The sequence below is a fragment of the Rhinatrema bivittatum genome, chromosome 5 (genome assembly GCF_901001135.1).
Source record: "Rhinatrema bivittatum chromosome 5, aRhiBiv1.1, whole genome shotgun sequence".
NCBI classification, from domain to species: Eukaryota; Metazoa; Chordata; class Amphibia; order Gymnophiona; family Rhinatrematidae; genus Rhinatrema; species Rhinatrema bivittatum.
The window spans coordinates 148997886-149016509 of NC_042619.1; the positions used below are offsets into that span (position 1 = coordinate 148997886).

Consider the following 18624-nt stretch of genomic DNA (forward strand, 5'->3'; position numbering starts at 1 on the left):
CTTAACTATTCTTGTTCTGTGATCTTAACAGACTGACATAGATTGTCTAAGTGGCTAGCAGAATGTAGAGCAGATTGTTATGCGCTGGCTGGCATTCGAATTAGAGACTCTGTCAAGGCTGATCAAGCAAGATCCAAGGCTACATTAGTAGCTCACCTAAGATGTGTCTCCATTGAAGACTTCTCAAAGCTGCAAATTAGTCATCAGTACACGCTTTCACATCCCACTACTGTCTGGACAGTCTCTCAAGCAGTGAACAGTAACTTTGGGCAAGCAGTTTTGTTCATCCTGTTCACCCAGTAGTCCATTCTTCACAGGGAGTCCTTGCCATTTTTTCCATCACAGAACCCTCAGCTTGGGTCTCCCCATGTGTCATAGCTAATTCAGCCCTGCTTGTCGATGGAGAAGGCAAATTTGCTTACTGTAAATGGGGGTCTCCATAGAGAGCAGGATGAATTAGCTATGCGTAATACCTACCCGTTTCTCTAGAGAATTGGTTACTTATCTAAAGCTAAGCTTACAATCAACTGAGGGGCTCATAAGGCAATGCATGTGTGGAAACTCCCACACATGCTCTGTAGTAAATCCTTAATGAGCTAGGGAGATGGGTCTGTTTGTTGCCATCAGATGATATCACCACTTGTCTTGGCTAATTCATCCTGCTGTCTCTGCAGAACCCCATTTATTGCAAGCAAACTTGCTGAATACATTCACACTATATAATGTTTAAGTAAAATGGGCAGAATAAAACAAAATGCCTTCATTGACAGCTTAGGGGTCATTTAGCCAATTATTAAAAACTAGTGATCAAACCAGTTTTGTTGCATTTGGCCATAAGCAAATGGTATAAACATCATATAACCTATCTACCCTTTGGGATCTTGTCAGGTACTTGTGACCTGGAAACAAGGTACTGGGCTTGATGGCTCTTTGGTCTGACCCAGTATGGCAAATCTTATGTACTTATATCTTTTGGTGGATTTGTGCCAGAAGAAATGTGAAAACTGTACATTGCTTCACTTTTGTATACTTCTCTGTCATGCTCCTGTTCTCTTATATTGTTAAATTTCCTGTCTCTCCACTGCTTTATCTTCCAGTATTGTTCTTGCTCCTAAAATCTGGAAATCCCTCTCTCCTCCTTTTGTTTGACTGATTCTTTCTCTTTTTATAAATGTTTTATAAATGTTTAAAAACATTTTTATCCCTTGCCTTTGATTCTCCATTATTCTTAACTGAATTGTTGACAGACAATCCAAGGAATAAATTCACAAAAAATGGGGCTCTTTGAATGGAAAGAAGACTCTGGAATTGAGAGGTCACAGGATAAGGGTGAAAGGCAGTAGACTTGGGAAATATTTCTTTAAAGGAAAGATGGTTGACACATGGACCAGCCTCCCTCGTGTAGGTGATGAAGTCGAGGAAGTATCAGAATGCAAGAAAACATGGGCCAAGCACAGAGGATCTCTGAGAAGAGAGGAAGGCACTATAAAGTTGAAAAGGAGATGTGAATAGACAGACCAAATAGCTGTATGGTCTTTTCCTGTCGTCATGTTCTGTGTTTCTATGTTTCAATCAAACTCGTAGTGTCTCTTTGCTCTTTCTATCCTGTTCCCAACATCCACTCTAGTGTGTTGTTGCTTTTTCACAGTTTTGTGCAACCTGTTCACACAGTAGTCCACTCTTCATAGGGACTCCAGGCACCTTTTTCCACTACACAACTCTCAGCTTGGGTCTCCCCATGTGTTATGGCTAATTCAGTCCTGCTTGTCGATGGAGAAAGCAAGTTTGCTTACCGTAAATGGGTGGGTCTCCAGAGAGAGTAGGATGAATTAGCCATGCTTAATACCTGCCCGTTTCCTAGAATTTGGGGATAAATTTACATACAAACCACTACATGAAACAAAACTACATTGTATTGCAATGCTTAGCACATGCAAATGACAAGGAATTTGGGGGTGGGGGAGAAGAGGAAAGGGTGGAATTAATGTAGGTGTGCAAGCTATTCAGGTGATACAACCAAAAACAATGAAAAGAGAGGATACCTGAAGAAGGGTGTGTGTGTGGAGGGGGGGGGGGGACCCTCTGTAATCTTGAAAGCTGATATACTACATCATTTTTGTTGGTTCAGTAAAAGCTGTCACAATCTACAAAGATTCAAGGAGAGTACCATAGTCTTTAGTAGGCATCAGGATTAGACAAGAGTGCAAGGAAAATACTGGGAAAGCTTCACTTTGTACAGAGGATCCTTTGTTGGCGAGACTTCCTATGTATTAGATTTGGTTCTTTGTCTGTTTGTTGGCTCAAATAGATTTATTAAAAAAAATGAAATGCAAATTTAACTATCGTCACTGATGATGGGTAATTTGTGTAGTGCAAATACAGCAGTTCATTTTTTTAGAGCCTGTCCATACTTGCACTAACAACATTTAATAATACCTTGTCTAGAAATGACAGTTTTCATATAGGGATGAAAACGGATATAGAAAAGTCACGCTCATTTGAAAACAAGAGCATGGAAACTGATTCTGAAAACCTTTGCAAAAAGATACATGTGAACTATCTACCCTAGCAAGTACAGGAGCAATTGACAAAATGTACAAAGAAACAATCTGGTCAGAAAAATTACTTAGTCATATGCCTCAGGAGGTGAAATTTTGCATTCAAACTAATGATTTGGGTCAGTGAGGCAAATCCTCAGCTTTCTGTCGACTAAGATTTAGTGATTGAAGTAGAAGTCAGCTACTTTACAGGAGGAGGCAGGATGTATAGGAAAGGAAACAGACAAAGGCAACTCATCCTCAGGAGAGACTAACATGCCAGAGAGGACAACGTTGCAATGCTGTTTTCCAAGATAATTTCCTACAGTAAATTCTGCACAGATTTTTATCATTTTGCAAATTAGTGAAAGTTAAGAGTCTAACCTACAGACACAGGAAATGAGATAAAACCAGAACAGCTTTGAATTTACTTTTGTTCACTGACAAGAATGATATCAAGCTAGCACAGCAGAAATGAGAGAACTGGGCATGCATCCCTATAGTAATGTTTTTCCATATCTAAGTGACGAACATTTGAGCACGAGCAGAACAAACGAGTTCTCCCAGAGAAGCACCGAATGCGGAATGTTTTATCAAGCACAGCACCAAGTAAAAGCTAACAAAAAGTAGTTTTTCATAGGTTCTCTGGCAGTTTAGCTTCTAGGAACCGAACAGCTTGTAATACTTTAAAAGCAAATGCTGATGTAACAGTTTACATTCTGGCTATTCTACACTCTCCATTTCATTAAAACCAGTATATATGTATTTTTAAATCTGAACATCCAACAGTTCCTCCATTTTAGCTCCTATCTGCCTCAATTACTGATACCTATCTTGACTGCTCTTCTCTGCTTTCACCTCTTATTAACTCTATTTTTCAAAATATCAGCTTGCCTTTTTCTTGGCATTATGGTTTCCTCTTTTGGTTGTACTTATTTGTATATTTTTCATTTATTTCCCTAAAATATTTTCTATTTCACACAATTTTTTTAAAATAAAATGTATTCACCTTTAATCAACCATACATAGTGGTGTAATAAAATTTTGTACTGCACATCTGCTTTTCGCTCATGTTTTATGAACTTGATTTTTTGGGGGCATGGCATATTCATGTTTTACTGAATATCAACTGTGGTAAAAAAAAAAATATATATATTTAGCATAGCTTACAAAAATACATTTGTGTCGTGTAAGAGGAGATGCCACTGCAAATGTTCCATTCATTAACATTTCCAGTTTAGCCCATGGATATACTGCTGATGAAAAATTAACGAAAATAAATGTGGTCCTTTGGTGCTGATCCTGGAAACCTGAGAGTCTAGAATTTACGTCTGCCTCACACAGAAGTAACTCTGGCTAGGACAGCTGTTGTACAGCATGGTCCCATTAATTTCTGTGGCAATTTAGCATTTCCCATAATTTTTCAAAGATGTTTTCTTTTGTTCTATCCTTGCCTCATATCCTACAATAGCTTAAAAAAATAAAAAATTGACTGTAAGAAAAGTATAGTGTTGGCTATCACGTAGCAGTGGCATCCTGTGGCCAAACCTATGGTCCATGTTAGGTTCCAGAGTGAGCTGTGGTTCACATGGTCCCTGGATGAGGTTTGTTACTACTGTTCTCTCTAAGCTGTGTGTGTGCATGTTCATAGAGGTCATGAACCCCATGCCTCCAGCAAAGCATAGCCTGCACAAGAAATCCCAATATTATATGCATTGCAGTGAAAACATTTGAACTTGACTTATAAAAAATTGCACAAAAAGAAAATGTTTGTGCATTCAGTTTTTTAAAAATTTGAGGGAACATTGTTTGTCCCTGAGAAGGCTGGGTTGAGTTGGGACAGCAATATAGACTTAGGCTTTTTCTGATTGAGTTGGAAGCCCAAAAAAGTAGGGGGAAACTTGCCATGCAAATAAATAAAATCTAGACAATAAAATATTTTCCCTTTTTCTGGCGTTTCAAACTGTCTTTCAGTTTCGTTTTAGGGATGCTTACCTTTTACTGTCTGTTTATTCTGCTTCTTAAGATGTCTAGAACAGGGCTTCCCAAACTTTTAGCTAATGTATTTTTTTTTATTTTTTATTTATTCAACGTTTTTATATACCGACATTCGTTAATAACATCACATCGGCTACCATTAAACAGAAATGCAGTCACAATGGCTTTATAGTAGAACTAATTATGAAACTGGGGAGTGGGGAGCACATTAACAAGGATCTACTAAGAGGGTGAGCTAAGGGGGGAATCTATAATTGAGGATAGAAGTTATAAAGTACAATATTTGTTATTACATATTTACATTACATATTTACAATGTTGACCCTATCTTAGCATTTGAAAATTCACATAGCTGCTGAAGACAACCAAAACAAATTAGCAGGGGAGCAGTCCCCCTCTAGCAATCACTCCCCTCTTGCCTTCCCCACATTCCAGCTGATTTCCTCTCTCAACCTCCATCCTCCATTCTTGTCTCGCAGTTTCCACTCCTCTCAACTGCTATTTCTCCAGCTGATCCCCTCTTACACTCCCCATCTCTCATCTTTCCAGCCTATTCCTTCTTTCTCATCCCTACAGCTATTTTCTCACCCCAGCTGAACCTTTCTCACACCAAGTCCTCTTTTTATAACTCCTAACTGATCCTTTGAGATCTTATCACACTCATCCCCATTCCTTCTTTTTCACCTTCTAGTCTTACCACCTCCTCTCCAGCCCTTTTGTTGCATCCTTCACCAACTGATTGCCACTCACCACCCAGTTCCTCTTACATTACCCAATCAATCTTATTATTCTCGTTCTTATCCTAGTCAGTCAATCCTCTCACCTCCTCCACATTCAAACCCTCTCTAGTTAAACCTTCTTCAAACCTCTCCCTCCAGCAGCTTCCTCTTCTGAAATTGTCTGCCAGCTGATTTAGCCCTTAAACCACTTCTGTATCTTAACCCTCCCTTCAAACAGCTTCTCCTCCAAACATCCTCCTGGCCAGAGTCAACAGCATCGTTTTTATTTTGGTCCCAGGCCAATGATGGACGATGACTGGTGGAAAGAGAGGGCAGATTGATGAATGGGGCAACATTTTTCTCATGCGTAGGTTCAGTGATGGTTGAGGATAGAGGAGCAGAGGCAAGCCCCACTGGTCCATGCACAATCAGCCCCCTCCTCATTGTCTGACTGAGCTGCAAGTGGCAGCTGCTGATGCCTGAAATTTTTGTGACCCCATTTTGGAAAGCATTCATCTAGAATATGTCTTAATGAAATACTTTCTCTTCTTCTTCCTCAACTTCACCTTTCTTTCATGATAAATAACCTTTCTTTAGAAAATCTGTAATATATACATTTTTATTAACCACACTGTAAACATCAATAGGGTGGGGATTGAATGACTCAGTTGCATGGTCACAATGTTTCAGAACCTTTAACAGCTAGACACACGTTCAAAACCCAGTAAAGGTGGCCTGTCTGAAAAGAGATGGTAGTTGTAGTCAGTATCGATGTTAATCACAAAACAGAAGCACAATCCCCTCACTATTAACAATATCCAAACAAAGAGAGGAAACAATTAATTTATCAGCAACCAGTAGTGAAAAGATTATTTAACAAAAGGGACAACGTCATCAGACTTTAGTGCTACACTTTTAATCCACTGTCTCTCGCCACGCAATGGGCCGCAAACAGCATCAGCCGCTTATAGGCACTATAATGTAATCACTTGACGTTGTACCCCCAACCTTTAACCACCCGTTTACCCATCTCATCAACCCCAATTTTCACATACCAAAAACAATTTTTATTATTTTTATTAAAACTGACATATTTGTATTAAAAAAATACTTAGCTCCCACTGTAGCGTTCCAAACACTGCCCCAACACGGACCATGTTTCGGCTGTCACCAATCTTCGTCAGGGGACACCTCATATCAGCATATAATCCAGACGCCTCCTTTACCCATGCTTTTATCCTAAGATAAACACACCATTAAAAACATTCTCACCAAATAACCCATTCACACACCATAAATTAAATACCATGTGTACCTGCCCACTATCCATTATATTACTTACTCTAACAAGAAAGATATGTAAAAATCGATTTTACATTCAAACGTTCTTTTTATCTATACTCCCTTCCATTCTCTTATACAAGTCCTTAATCAGGTACTTATCTTTTAATGCAAATTACTGCCGCTGTTGGTGTGTTCTGAACGCGACCCGCCCGACCAATGCCTGCTTCAGGGGCCTCTGGGAAAAATCAGCTGTTGTATCTAAATATGGGTCCACCAACAATAAAGCACATATAATTTTAAAACTTTTTCTAAAATCTCTTTTACCCCATTTATTACTACATCTATAACCCACTACCCAGGTATATAGTACTTACTTATTCCTCATGTAAAACTTCTTAATGTGAGCGGCACCTTCATGTGTAAATCTGGCATCTCTCCCTATTCGCGCACTCATATAGCCCTCTTTCCCCACTTTTGGCCAATCACGTTTGTCTCCTGTGAGACTAGGGTGCCCTTCAATCATGTGATCTGATGACATCACTCGAGATTATTTTATTTTTTCATTTTTTCTTTTTTTCTGCCCGATCGGGGTAATTAGGTAGTTTTGGATCACAAGTTGTGAAGTTATATGGATTTCTACAAAAAAAGGGTAGCAAAGATGAATAGGAGAAGTAGAAAAAAAGCAGAAAAAATGAAAAAATAAAATAATCACTATTACAGAGCAGGGGAAAGCTATAAAAAAATGTTTAAATATTTCCAGCTAGCAATTTTATTTGTCAGAAACAGTGATAAGAAATGGAGGTTATACAGATTCAGGCAAGATCTTGAGACCAAGAAAAATCTCTCAGTGAAATGCCTGAAAACTGATCAGATTTGCAAAACAAAACTCACAGAACACTGCAAACGACCTGCTGAAATGTTTAGCTGACGCTGGAGTAGTTGTCCACAGGTACACAGTACAATGTTGCTCACACTACAATTTCAGAAGGAGAGTTATCAGAAATAAAACCTTTTCTGTGACCTCATCACAAAATTCATCATCTAAAGTATGCAAAACAAAACCTTGATATGACTGAAAGTTTTTGGAAGAATACTTTGGACTGGTGAAATGAAAATTGAACTGTTCAGCCACAATCACCCAAGATATGATAATTCCATTTCCCAAGAATGTTTTTGACAGTTTAAATTACTAGCTGGAAGTGTTTAGAGATTTTTTTTCGTTTCCTCTGCTTTGTAAGAGTAAATTACAGTATCTTAATTTTTAAATGCTCAGACTGTATTTACTTAAATAGTGTTGATTTATGTTTAATTGTTGGTTAGAAAGCTTCTTTATGTATATGAAAAAGAAAAACAAATCTTCTGAAATGACTTGAATTCATTCATGGTGAACTCTGTTTTCTTTATCATATGGTAGTAATAGAGTGGCAGTTGAATCATGACATTCTATGTACAAATCATGAAATATCTGCCACCATTCTAAAACTCTGCATGTAAAGAAAAACAATTCTCTCTAGAAACATTTCTGTGTCTTCCTTAACAGTCATATTTTATCACAGACTGTCTTGTACCTTTTCCCTGTTCTGCGATGTTACCCTGCCTTTCTATTCAATTTTGGTATTCAGTAGAAGTATAGTGCATAATCAGTGGTACTTTGACAAGCTTGTCAGCAGTATTTGTGCTGTTCTGCCTCTAGCATTCCAGTGTATGTGGGTTTGTTGTTGGTCTGCAGTATCTTCATTCTCAAAGATAGACATCCAGGCAGCTGCTTTATAAACCTTACAGCAGAGGTTGGTATATTCCTTTTGTCAGGCATTAGCTGCTATCTTTCTTATCTTACATTGTCAAATGTTTGGGGGGAGTTGGATGCAATTTTCAACTCATCATTAAAAAGTGAGCACAGTTCTTGTATGGTGGCTACAGAATCAATTGCTTAAAAAATAATCATATTTTAGTAGTCCTAATAATGATATGACATTTACTATCCTTTCACATCAGATATTGCTAACTGTATTTTAGCAATAGAATCTTTGTCATAGAATGTAACTGGAGTAGCTAAATTGTTATTAAATCCCTTGAACTAATGTTGTTTGCAATATAATATATTTTTAAATCTTTTTTTTTAAACAGAGTTTATCAAAGCATAGTAGAAGCAACATTGGAACAGAAGGTGGCCCACCTCCATTTGTGCCTTTTGGGCAGGTAAGGCAAATTTTTCTAGCTAATCTTTACTGTTATAGTATGATATATATTGAATTTTTGAATTAAAAATATTTCAGAAAATCATATTTATTAAGGAATAATATTTATATAGTGTTATCAATCTGTACTTGTGTAAACAATAATGGTTGCAATATTCTTGCTACATAAAAGTCAGATAAGTTTGAACATAAGTGGTTAAGTGCTCAAGGTCACACAGTAAACATTGCTTAGAGAAATGAAATGTTTCTAGTTCTGTGCTATAGCAGCTACATTAATGGGTTGATATACCAAAGTGTTTATCAAGCGCTATGTACAGAAGCATTACTATGTTGTGAGAAGTGGGCTGAGTGGTGTCATAGAACACACACACATAATCTTGAAAAAGCAAAAATTAGTTTACTAAATATTGTAAAAATTGGTAGAAAATTGTATAATCAGTAATAAGCACACAGCATCACCTTAAGCATTGCATAGATTAATCAAGACAAATAGTTATTGCAATAACAAAGATAGAAATAAAGAAAAGTTTATATAGGAAATATTTTCCTCATAGGCCTTCCTTTCTCTGAGATAGTATCTTCTCAAGAAACAGAAGGCTGTTTGATGCTGTAGTCCATAAAATGGCTACTTGCTCATGTCCATGGCTCATCTAATGTAATGCCAAATGTAATTCCATATATTCTGAATTTTCTCTGGCTTTAATCCAGCATCTGCAAGTGTTAAGGTTGGAGTGGGACCACCACCACTCTTCTCCAATCTTTTGGCACTATTCCTGTTTCCAGGAATCTATTGAATAGGTCATGCAGCAAACCCACCAGCTCATCTCTGAGCTCCCTCAGAATCCTGGGATGAACTTCATCCGGCCTCATGGCCTTATTGTACTTTGTTTCCTAGCTCTTCCATACATTCTCTTCTATAAATGGAATTTCATCTACTCCATCTCCACCTAAGGTCTTGTCAACCAGCAAAGGTCCTTCTCCAGGATCTTCTTTAGTGAACACCGAACTGCAGTATTTGTTTAATATTTCCGCCATTTCTTTATCTTTATCCACACATTGATCATTGTCACCTTTCAATTTCATAACAACACTTTGGATCTTTCTCTGATGTATCCGAAAAATGATTTGTCACTTCTTGTTACCTCTTTGGCAATCCTTTCTTCTACCTGACTTTTAGCTTTCTTGATTTCCTTCTTTGACTTCCCTGTGTTCCTCATTTTGGGATCCTTTATATTTCTTGAATGCTGTTCTTTTTGCTATTATTTTGTCTGCCACTTCCTTTGAGATCCAGATCGGTTTCTTATTTCTTTTACATTTGTTCACTCTTCTAACAAATAGATTTGTTGCCTTTGTAATTGCTTCTTTTAGTTTTCTGTCTTGTTTTGTTGCACTTCCTAGTCGCATTTTCTGCTTTTTTTGAGTTGATTGATTTTGTTATTTTCTTCTCCCACTTTCTGTATTGCTTGGAGGTGACATGTCAGTTTTATTTATTTATATTTATGGTGATGGTTTTAGTAAAGATAGCACATGCAACAATTATCCTATACATCGCATAGAGAAGTTCCCGGTTCTTCAAATGAAACCATAGAGTTGATAATGGTCCCCTGAGGAAACCACCTCGGTGAAACGAAAGCTTGTCGTCGGGAATGTACAACAATAAAGAGGAAATTTATGAACAAATAAAGAACATGAAAGGGAACCAAGAGGGAGATAAGTTGATAATTGTTGGTTAAATAAAAACTGATAAATGTAATGCATATAAAATTTGGAGCTATCTGATTGTAATATTGTTTGGTAAACGGTATATGGATGTATTTTAATATATTAGCATAGGTGAATTGTTGTATTAGAATTAGGTGCAATATTTGTTTGTATAATATGATTGAGCATGTGTGAATGTGGTGTGAGTGATGGGGTGATGTTTTAAAGTGTATAATTTGAATAATGAAATTGTATTAGATTTAAAGATTTAAAAACAATAAATGAGATAAATAATACACAGGTATTTAGATATTATTTATGTCAGTTTTATTGGCCATATCCTGCCACCCCCATTCTTTAGATGTCTGATAAATATATGATCTGAATTTCTCACTTAACATCCTCCTCCTTGCTACAGACAAATGCAGGCCATCCTTTCCATGAAGCTTTTTATTGCTTCATACATGGTCCTAGCCTGCAATATATCCAAAGCCACTTTCTGTACACCAGGTTTTGAGCCAGGAATTAAAATTATCTATATGGCATAACTTTTTTTTCACCTTTCCATGAACAGGTAGTACTTCCGAAAAGGCAATAGTCTTATCAGTGTGTTTTAGGTGTCATAGCTGACTTTGTTAACAGTGATATAAGATCTATCCCATCTGCAAGATTTCTCTCTAGAGCAAACCACTGAGACATCTCATCTCTATATAATCACGTAAATACCCCCATTAGGCGAGCAGCCCAGAAATAAGCCTGGTCTCCACAGTGCAAAGACTCACCCTCGCAAGCTTTTCCTCCCAGAGAAAATGTATGAACAAACTATTAACCAAAGCAAAAATTACTGCTTGGTAGGAAACAAGGCACTTGCTGAAATAAATAAAATAAATGATGGAGTACTTTCATCTTCACAACCTTAACTTTCCCTCCCTATGATAGATAATGGCCCTTCCATTCCCATAAATCTTGCCTAATCTTAGTAAATACTGGAGCATAGTTCAGCTTATATAGATTCCCCATATTTCCAGTTAACAGATACTCAAATACTTAAATAAGACGTCACCTTTTTGAAGGGAGCAAAACAGCCAGGAGTATCTCCAGCCTCACGTGCCAGTGGAAAACACCTCAGACTTATGATAGTTAACTCTATAACCAGCCATCGACCTAACTCCCTCTAGTGCAGTAAGTAGCCACAGGCCAAATCTCTCAGGGTTAGCCAAAAATAGTAAAACATCATCAGCATATAAGAAAGCGAGGTGATGTCTACCACCCATACTTATGCCTTGTATCCTTGGGTCAGCTCACAAGTTTATGGTAAGAACTTCAACTGCCAGATCAAAGAGCAATGGCTATAGAGGGCACCCCTGTCTAGTTCACTTCTCGATGGGGAAAATTCCTGAGAGATACCCATTAGTGAGAATCCTAGCCTTAGAATACGCATACAATGCATGTATCCAGCCACAAAACTGCTCAAGGAATATGTATTTCTTGAGGGCCGCAAATAAAAAATGGCCAGCTTAACCTATCAAAGGCCGTTTCAGCATCCAAGCTTACTACCAGCCCTGGGATCTTATCTCTCTTTGCCAATCCAATATATTAAACAATCTCCTAGTATTATTAAAGGAGGTTCAACCCTTAATAAAGCCTGCTTGATCAGCTCCAACTAAGAACCCCATATAGGCCTCCATCCTGATTTGTAAGACCTTTGCCAGAATCTTCACATCTGTATTCAGCAAATTTATGGGCCTCAAAACTATCCTACCCAGGCTTATACAACAAAACAATATGAATATGCTTTTGTTCTTTATAGTTACAGGAGTTATATTAGGCACTCCGGAGTTCCGTTATTTATGTTAAGCCTGTTGCTATCATCTGTTTACTTCCTGTAAAGCGTGTTGTATGTAAAGCCTGTTGCTAATTTATTGTTTACTGTAAACCGAGGTGATGTATATTTTTACGTGCCGCGGTATATAAGAATCACTAAATAAATAAATAATAATATCAGTTAGATTAACGGTCTGATCAGGATGTAATTGTAGGTGATCACATACATATTTAAGTGGGCACATTAGCTCTGATATGAAACATTTATAAAAATCCACCGGATATCCGTCCGGGCCTGGACCTTTGTTGCCCTGCAGATGAAGAACAGCCTCCCGCAACTTCATAGTTGTAATAGGCACATTAGCTTATTTCTTTGCTCCTGAGACAGTATCGGCAGTTGCACATCACCTAGGTATCTAGAAATCATCTCTTCTAAGACCTTCCCATCTGCACTACATAACTGCATAAAATATTCTCTAAACCTCTTTATTGTCTTGTTAGAATATACTGAGGACCCGTCATACCTATAGAAACCAATTATTAAGGTCCCCTGATTCCTATGCCTTAAGAACCAAGCCAACATTTCCCCTGCCTTGTTCCCATACTCATAAATTTACTGCCTAGAATAGAATATTGATATTTCCATATCCTCCAGTAGCCCTTCTTCTTTCCAACAGGCGGTAGGTCCGATAAGACCTGGTACACTTATGGGCTCTCTCTAATTGTCCAATCTGTGTTTCCAGGGACTGCTCATAGTGTAACCTCTCTTTTTTACGATGGGAGGGAAAACTAATGATCTTTCCCCCTAATACAGTTTTCAGTTAGTTCTTGGGTACTTGCCAGGGTACTTATGGCCTGGATGGCCACTGTTGGAAACAGGATGCTGGGCTTGATGGACCCTTGGTCTGACCCAGTATGGCATGTTCTTATATTCTTATGTTCTTAGTATTTCCCACAAGAGAACTGGCGAATACTCATCGAGCTATGGATCTCAAAAAAACTCTTTTGTACACTTCTGGCTGAGAGCAAAGCAGGGAGGTGTTTAGCCTTGAACTTCTACCAACATTTGAGTTTGCTAACATCTGAACCAGGAGCAGTATGGGGCTATGGTCTGAAATGAAACAGCTTAGAATATCAGCTAACCCTATCCTCGCAATCAAGGATCTAGAGCATAGAAAAAAGTCTATTCTGCTGTTTAACCTGAAGCGAGACAAAAAATATGTAAAATCTTTTCCGGATGGATTTTGCTCCCTCCAAACATCTACCAAACCGAGGCATGTCATCATATCTTTCAGCGAATCTGCTTGCCCTCCTGACTGCCATCATGAAGTCCTATCCACTGTAGGATCCAAGCAAAGATTCCAGTCTCCCCCCATAATGAGAGGATAGGAAGAAAAGGCCTCGACTATCCCCCTCAAGCAAGCAAAGAACTCTTTTTGACACACATTAGGACCATAATTGCATCAGTAGCATGGGATCTTCTTAGTGTTTGAGTAATTGCCAGGTTCTTGTGGCCTGGTTTGGCTTCTGTTGGAAACAGGATACTGGGCTTGATGGACACTTGGTCTGACCCAGCATGGCAATTTTTTATGTTCTTATGTTCTTATAGATATTAGCCAAAACAGTGTTCTTCAAGCAGAAGAAATCTGCCCCCCTGGATCTTTTAAGTATCTTATTCAATTCCAAAGGCAGAGACTTGTGTATAAGGATACAAACACCTCTGCTTTTTGTATTATAAGAGGCATATTCACTTCGCCCCACCCAGTCCCTAACCAATTTGGCATGCTCTATATCCAAAAAGTGTGTCTCCTGGAGGAAGGCCACCTGTGACCCCTTCTTTATAAAGTATCCCAGAATCCTGCATCATTTTATTGGGGACCCAGTTCCATGTACATTGTTAGCCACAATCTGTTAGCATCCATTTCCAATGGTTCTGTATCACTATACATATAAGGCACTTGCAGTCCGCCTTATTTTGAGAAACCCCCCACCCCAGTATCCCCAATATAACACCATCCACCCAAACCCTCTTTAATAGTTTCCAACCCTCAACTCACGGAGCAGTAACATCCAGGCGCCCAACTGACAACAGCCCTAGAGTAACTAGCTCCAGCCTAGAACACCAAGACCCCCCCCCCCCCTCCCCACAAGAGAAAACCATGACAGGAGTTGGACACCCCGAAACCCATCTTTTTCCCCTCTATGTAACCTGACAAAACCTCCGCTGCCCCCTTTTCCCCACCTCCCTCCACCCCCATCCAACCCAAAACCCGCTGTTCCTTCAAGGTCCAATAAGTCCATCTCCAGTCTCAGGATTTCCTTCCTGATCCAAATAAAGTTGACAATGCTTTTGCAGACTAACACCAATGAAGAGCTTTGCCCTTCCGCATAGACTCATATGTTGCCCTCCATCTGTTGCTCCTGTATCCAAGTGCGAGGAATAAGCATGTCTGAGGAGCAGTGAGCAGGAAAAAACACCAGATTACTACCCCCACCCGCCCCTAGACTCGCTCTTCCAGCACCAACCATCAATTCCTGCTGCCCCCTTCCTCCCGACCCCAACCACAAAAAAAACAAAAAAACCCAAAGTAATATATTGTTATGGTTTTGAGGTGTTGGAGTGGATTCTTGGGTACTGCAGTGATGGTCACTCCCATGGGGAGGAGCCCCGTGAGGAACCGCAGTACTAGGCTAGACTCGAGACACGCAAACATAGAGATTTGTCTTTTATTATACAGCTGGATGATACCACCAGAGGTGGCAGTAGTGAGGTGATCCAGTAGTAGCAGTCCAGAGACCCTCGGCAGAGGAGACCCATCTCACAATGGTAGATGTTAGCAGCATATGGTAGTATAGGGAGTTCCGGTTGCAGGTTCCCAGTGCAGAGCTATAGATGAGACAGACTGATAAAGGTTAGATTACTCACTAAGTTGGTATCTGTATAGATGTAGATCCCAGCAGGCAGAAGTAGTTGGATTATAGGCACCAGGGCAGGGAGAGCAGGCCCTCGAGGAGCGAGTACCTGGTATTCCAGATAGGCACCTGAAAGAAAGCAAAGGGCCTCCGAGGAGTGGGTACCCAGGTTAGATGAAATACCCCGAAGGGCAGAGAGAGCTTCCAGCGGCAGCACGGAAGCGGCAGAATAGCTTAGACCGGAGGCGAATCCAATCCTTGCTACCTTGATTTGTTAGCAAATGAAGGGCAGGCTAAATACCCGGATGACGTGATGTCACTCGAGGGGGATGCCCCCGAGGTTCCCGCCATGACGTGGATAAAGACGTGGGTGGTGTGCGTGCGCGCGCACCCTAGGGAGACCCTCAGGAGAAACAAGGCGGATAGCCTTGCCATTGCCGTTCTGGGGATGCTGGAGAGCGTGGCATGCAGACTTGGCGGTAGCCATCTTCCCATGGCTAGCAGGGAGAGCAGAAAGAAAGGTGAGGCACAGAGGTCGAAGCTGTCTGAGACCGATGGACGCAACATATATAAAAAGGAATTACAGGAAAAAACCCCAAAAATACAGCCTCCCCTCCAGCCTATCAAAGATATAACCATTGCAACTTCTACAAACACTGACCTGTAGTGAGCCCAACCCTATTCCTAAGGAAATAAAAATGATATCATGCAGCTATGGCATAATTCACATGACTGCATCAGAAACCACCGGGCAAATTTTCTGGAGAAACTCCTGCACCGACTTCACCATATCAAACACAGACATCTTGCCATTGTAGATCACACGAGGTCGGGCTGGGAAAAGCATTGCGTATATCAGGCCTCTCTTCCTCAATTCTCGTTTGGTCTCCACAAATTCCATGCGGCGTCTCTGGACCTCTGCCGAGTAATCATGGAAAATGAAAATACGCTGGCCCTGGTACCTCAGCTTGTTTACCTTCTGGCTTGCATCCATCAATCGATATTTATCTGAAGTTGTGGACCTGAGGCATCTTCGCTCAAGGCCTCTTGTTCAGTTTGGGTGCGGGAGCCAAGTCCCGATGTGCCTGATCTAATTTAATCTTGCTGGCTTTGAATTAGAAGTTCATTAGAATTGGCAGCCATGCGGCAAAGAAGGCTGATGCATCCGTTCCCTCTGTATGCTCTGGAAGACCTATTATTCTAAGGTTATTGCGTTGATTTCTGTTTTCTGTATCATCCTGTTCCTCCACATCTTCTTATGCGCTCTTTCCAGGATGTCTGAGCGCTGCCTCATGGATGTAAGCGACATTTCTAGCTCTTCTACACGCTTGGTAATGTTGTCCAGCTGCACTGACTCACATACAGTGAAAACAACTTGGGAGACCCGGTCGACTACCATTTCCAACTTAGCATCGAGACTGGACTGTATTTTGTCTCCAAGCTGGTTAATTGCCATTTTCATTGCTTTTGCAATGTCTGCAGGAAGGGCTTCTTCTGCCACGTTGTCCTCATCAAACACAGGATTGTCATTGCAGGCCACTTTCTCTGCAGCCGTTTTCCTACAAGCCTATTTCACCCTGATCATTTGATCACTCCACATCATTGGTAGGGACTTCTTGACAACTTTCTCAGCCATGATTGAAGGTAGTTAGCTTCAAAAGCTAATAGGGGAAGCTGCTAAAGTATTGCGGTGTCGGGAGCAGAGGAATCCTGCATCCACTCAGAACAGCTACATCATATGACCCCGCTCTAAAGTATCTTTTGTCTTAGCCATTGCTTCATTCATGTATATTTGACTTTCTAAAGATCATCAGGTGTGATCACTAAACTGAGAACTGCTGCAGATGAAAAGATTTAGTCACACAGCCAACTTTGGACTTGGCTTCTACCCCCTCACTTGTGTGCTGTTAATAGTTACAATATACAAAATGCAGTTGAAGGGACATTGTGTTTTGCTTGCCACTCACCTCTCAGTCAACAAGAAGAGAGCTCCACTTTGGCAGGAACACTGAGGTACCTGGCAGCAAACCCCAATACTTTTCACTAGAATGCCTAGGTAATGATTCAGATGGACTGAACAAAATCACAGTGAACATAGAAGATTGACAAACTGAAGAGTAGTAAATCACCTGGACCAGATGGTATACACCCCAGGGTTCTGAAGGAACTAGAAAATGAAATTTCAGATCTATTAGTTAAAATTTGTAACCTATCTTTAAAAGCATCCATTGTACCCGAAGACTGGAGGGTGGCTAATATAACCCTAATATTTAAAAAGGGCTCCAGTGGCGATCCGGGAAACTATAGACCAGTTAGCCTGACTTCAGTGCCAGGAAAAATAGTGGTATGTGTTCTAAAGATCAAAATCACAGAACATATAGAAAGACATGGTTTAATGGAACAAAGTCAGCATGGCTTTACCCAAGGCAAGTCTTGCCTCACAAATCTGCTTCACTTTTTTGAAGGGGTTAATAAACATATAGATAAAGGTGAACCAGTAGATGTAATGTATTTGGATTTTCAGAAAGCATTTGACAAAGTTCTTCATGAGAGGCTTCTAAGAAAAGTAAAAAAGTAATGGGATTGTTGGCGATGTCCTTTCGTGGATTACAAACTGGTTAAAAGACAGGAAACAGAGAGATGGATTAAATGGACAGTTTTCTCAGTGGAGGGAGGTGGGCAGTGGAGTGCCTCAGGGATCTGTACTTGGACCCGTGCTTTTCAATATATTTATAAATGATCTGGAAAGGAATACGTTAGTTCTTTCAGTTTTTTTTCTCCCTTCCAGTTTTACCCTCCCCCACCCCTCAGCCCTTCCATACCCTGATCTCCCCCCCCCCCTTTCCATCCCTACCTAATTTAATAATTTTTGCAGTTCTTTGGCACTTATGTTAACTACTTATTGTATAATACTTTTTAAACTTTTAGTTACGGATGTTGGTTTCTTCCATTTATATTTATTTGTCTTAACTTCTGTAGATTATGTTTGTTTTAGTTGTAAACTGTTTTGATTAAATTATATTTGTAAAAGCGGTATATAAACACTTTGAAATAAATAAAAAAATTATTCAGAGTAGTTAAATCACAATCAGATTGTGATAAATTGCACGAGGACCTTGTGAGACTGGAAAACTGGGCATCCAAATGGCAGATGAAATTTAATGTGGATAAGTGCAAGGTGATGCATATAGAGAAAAATAACCCATGCTGTAGTTACATGATGGAGCTACCACCCAGAAAAGAGATCTAGGCATCTTAGGAGATAATACATTGAAATCATCTGCTCAGTGTGCAGTGGCAGTCAAAAAAGCAAACAGAATGTTAGGGATTATTAGGAAGGTGGTGAATAAAATAGAAAATGTCATAATGCCTCTGTATCGCTCCATGGTATGACTACACCTTGAATACACCTCCATGGTATGACTACATCTTGAGATGCAGCTGGTCGCC

The 18624-nt window shown here is 39.7% G+C and overlaps 1 protein-coding gene across 8 annotated transcripts in view; it reads left to right on the forward strand.

Annotated features, from left to right (window-relative positions):
• Positions 1-18624, forward strand: part of TDRD3 (tudor domain containing 3) — a 632378-nt gene that overhangs the window by 303059 nt on the left and 310695 nt on the right. For all 8 annotated transcript variants that reach the window (XM_029602992.1, XM_029602999.1, XM_029602994.1 and 5 more), the window contains exon 6: positions 8666-8737. In XM_029602992.1, the coding sequence (XP_029458852.1) occupies positions 8666-8737 (72 nt within the window). The remainder of the gene's footprint in view (positions 1-8665; positions 8738-18624) is intronic.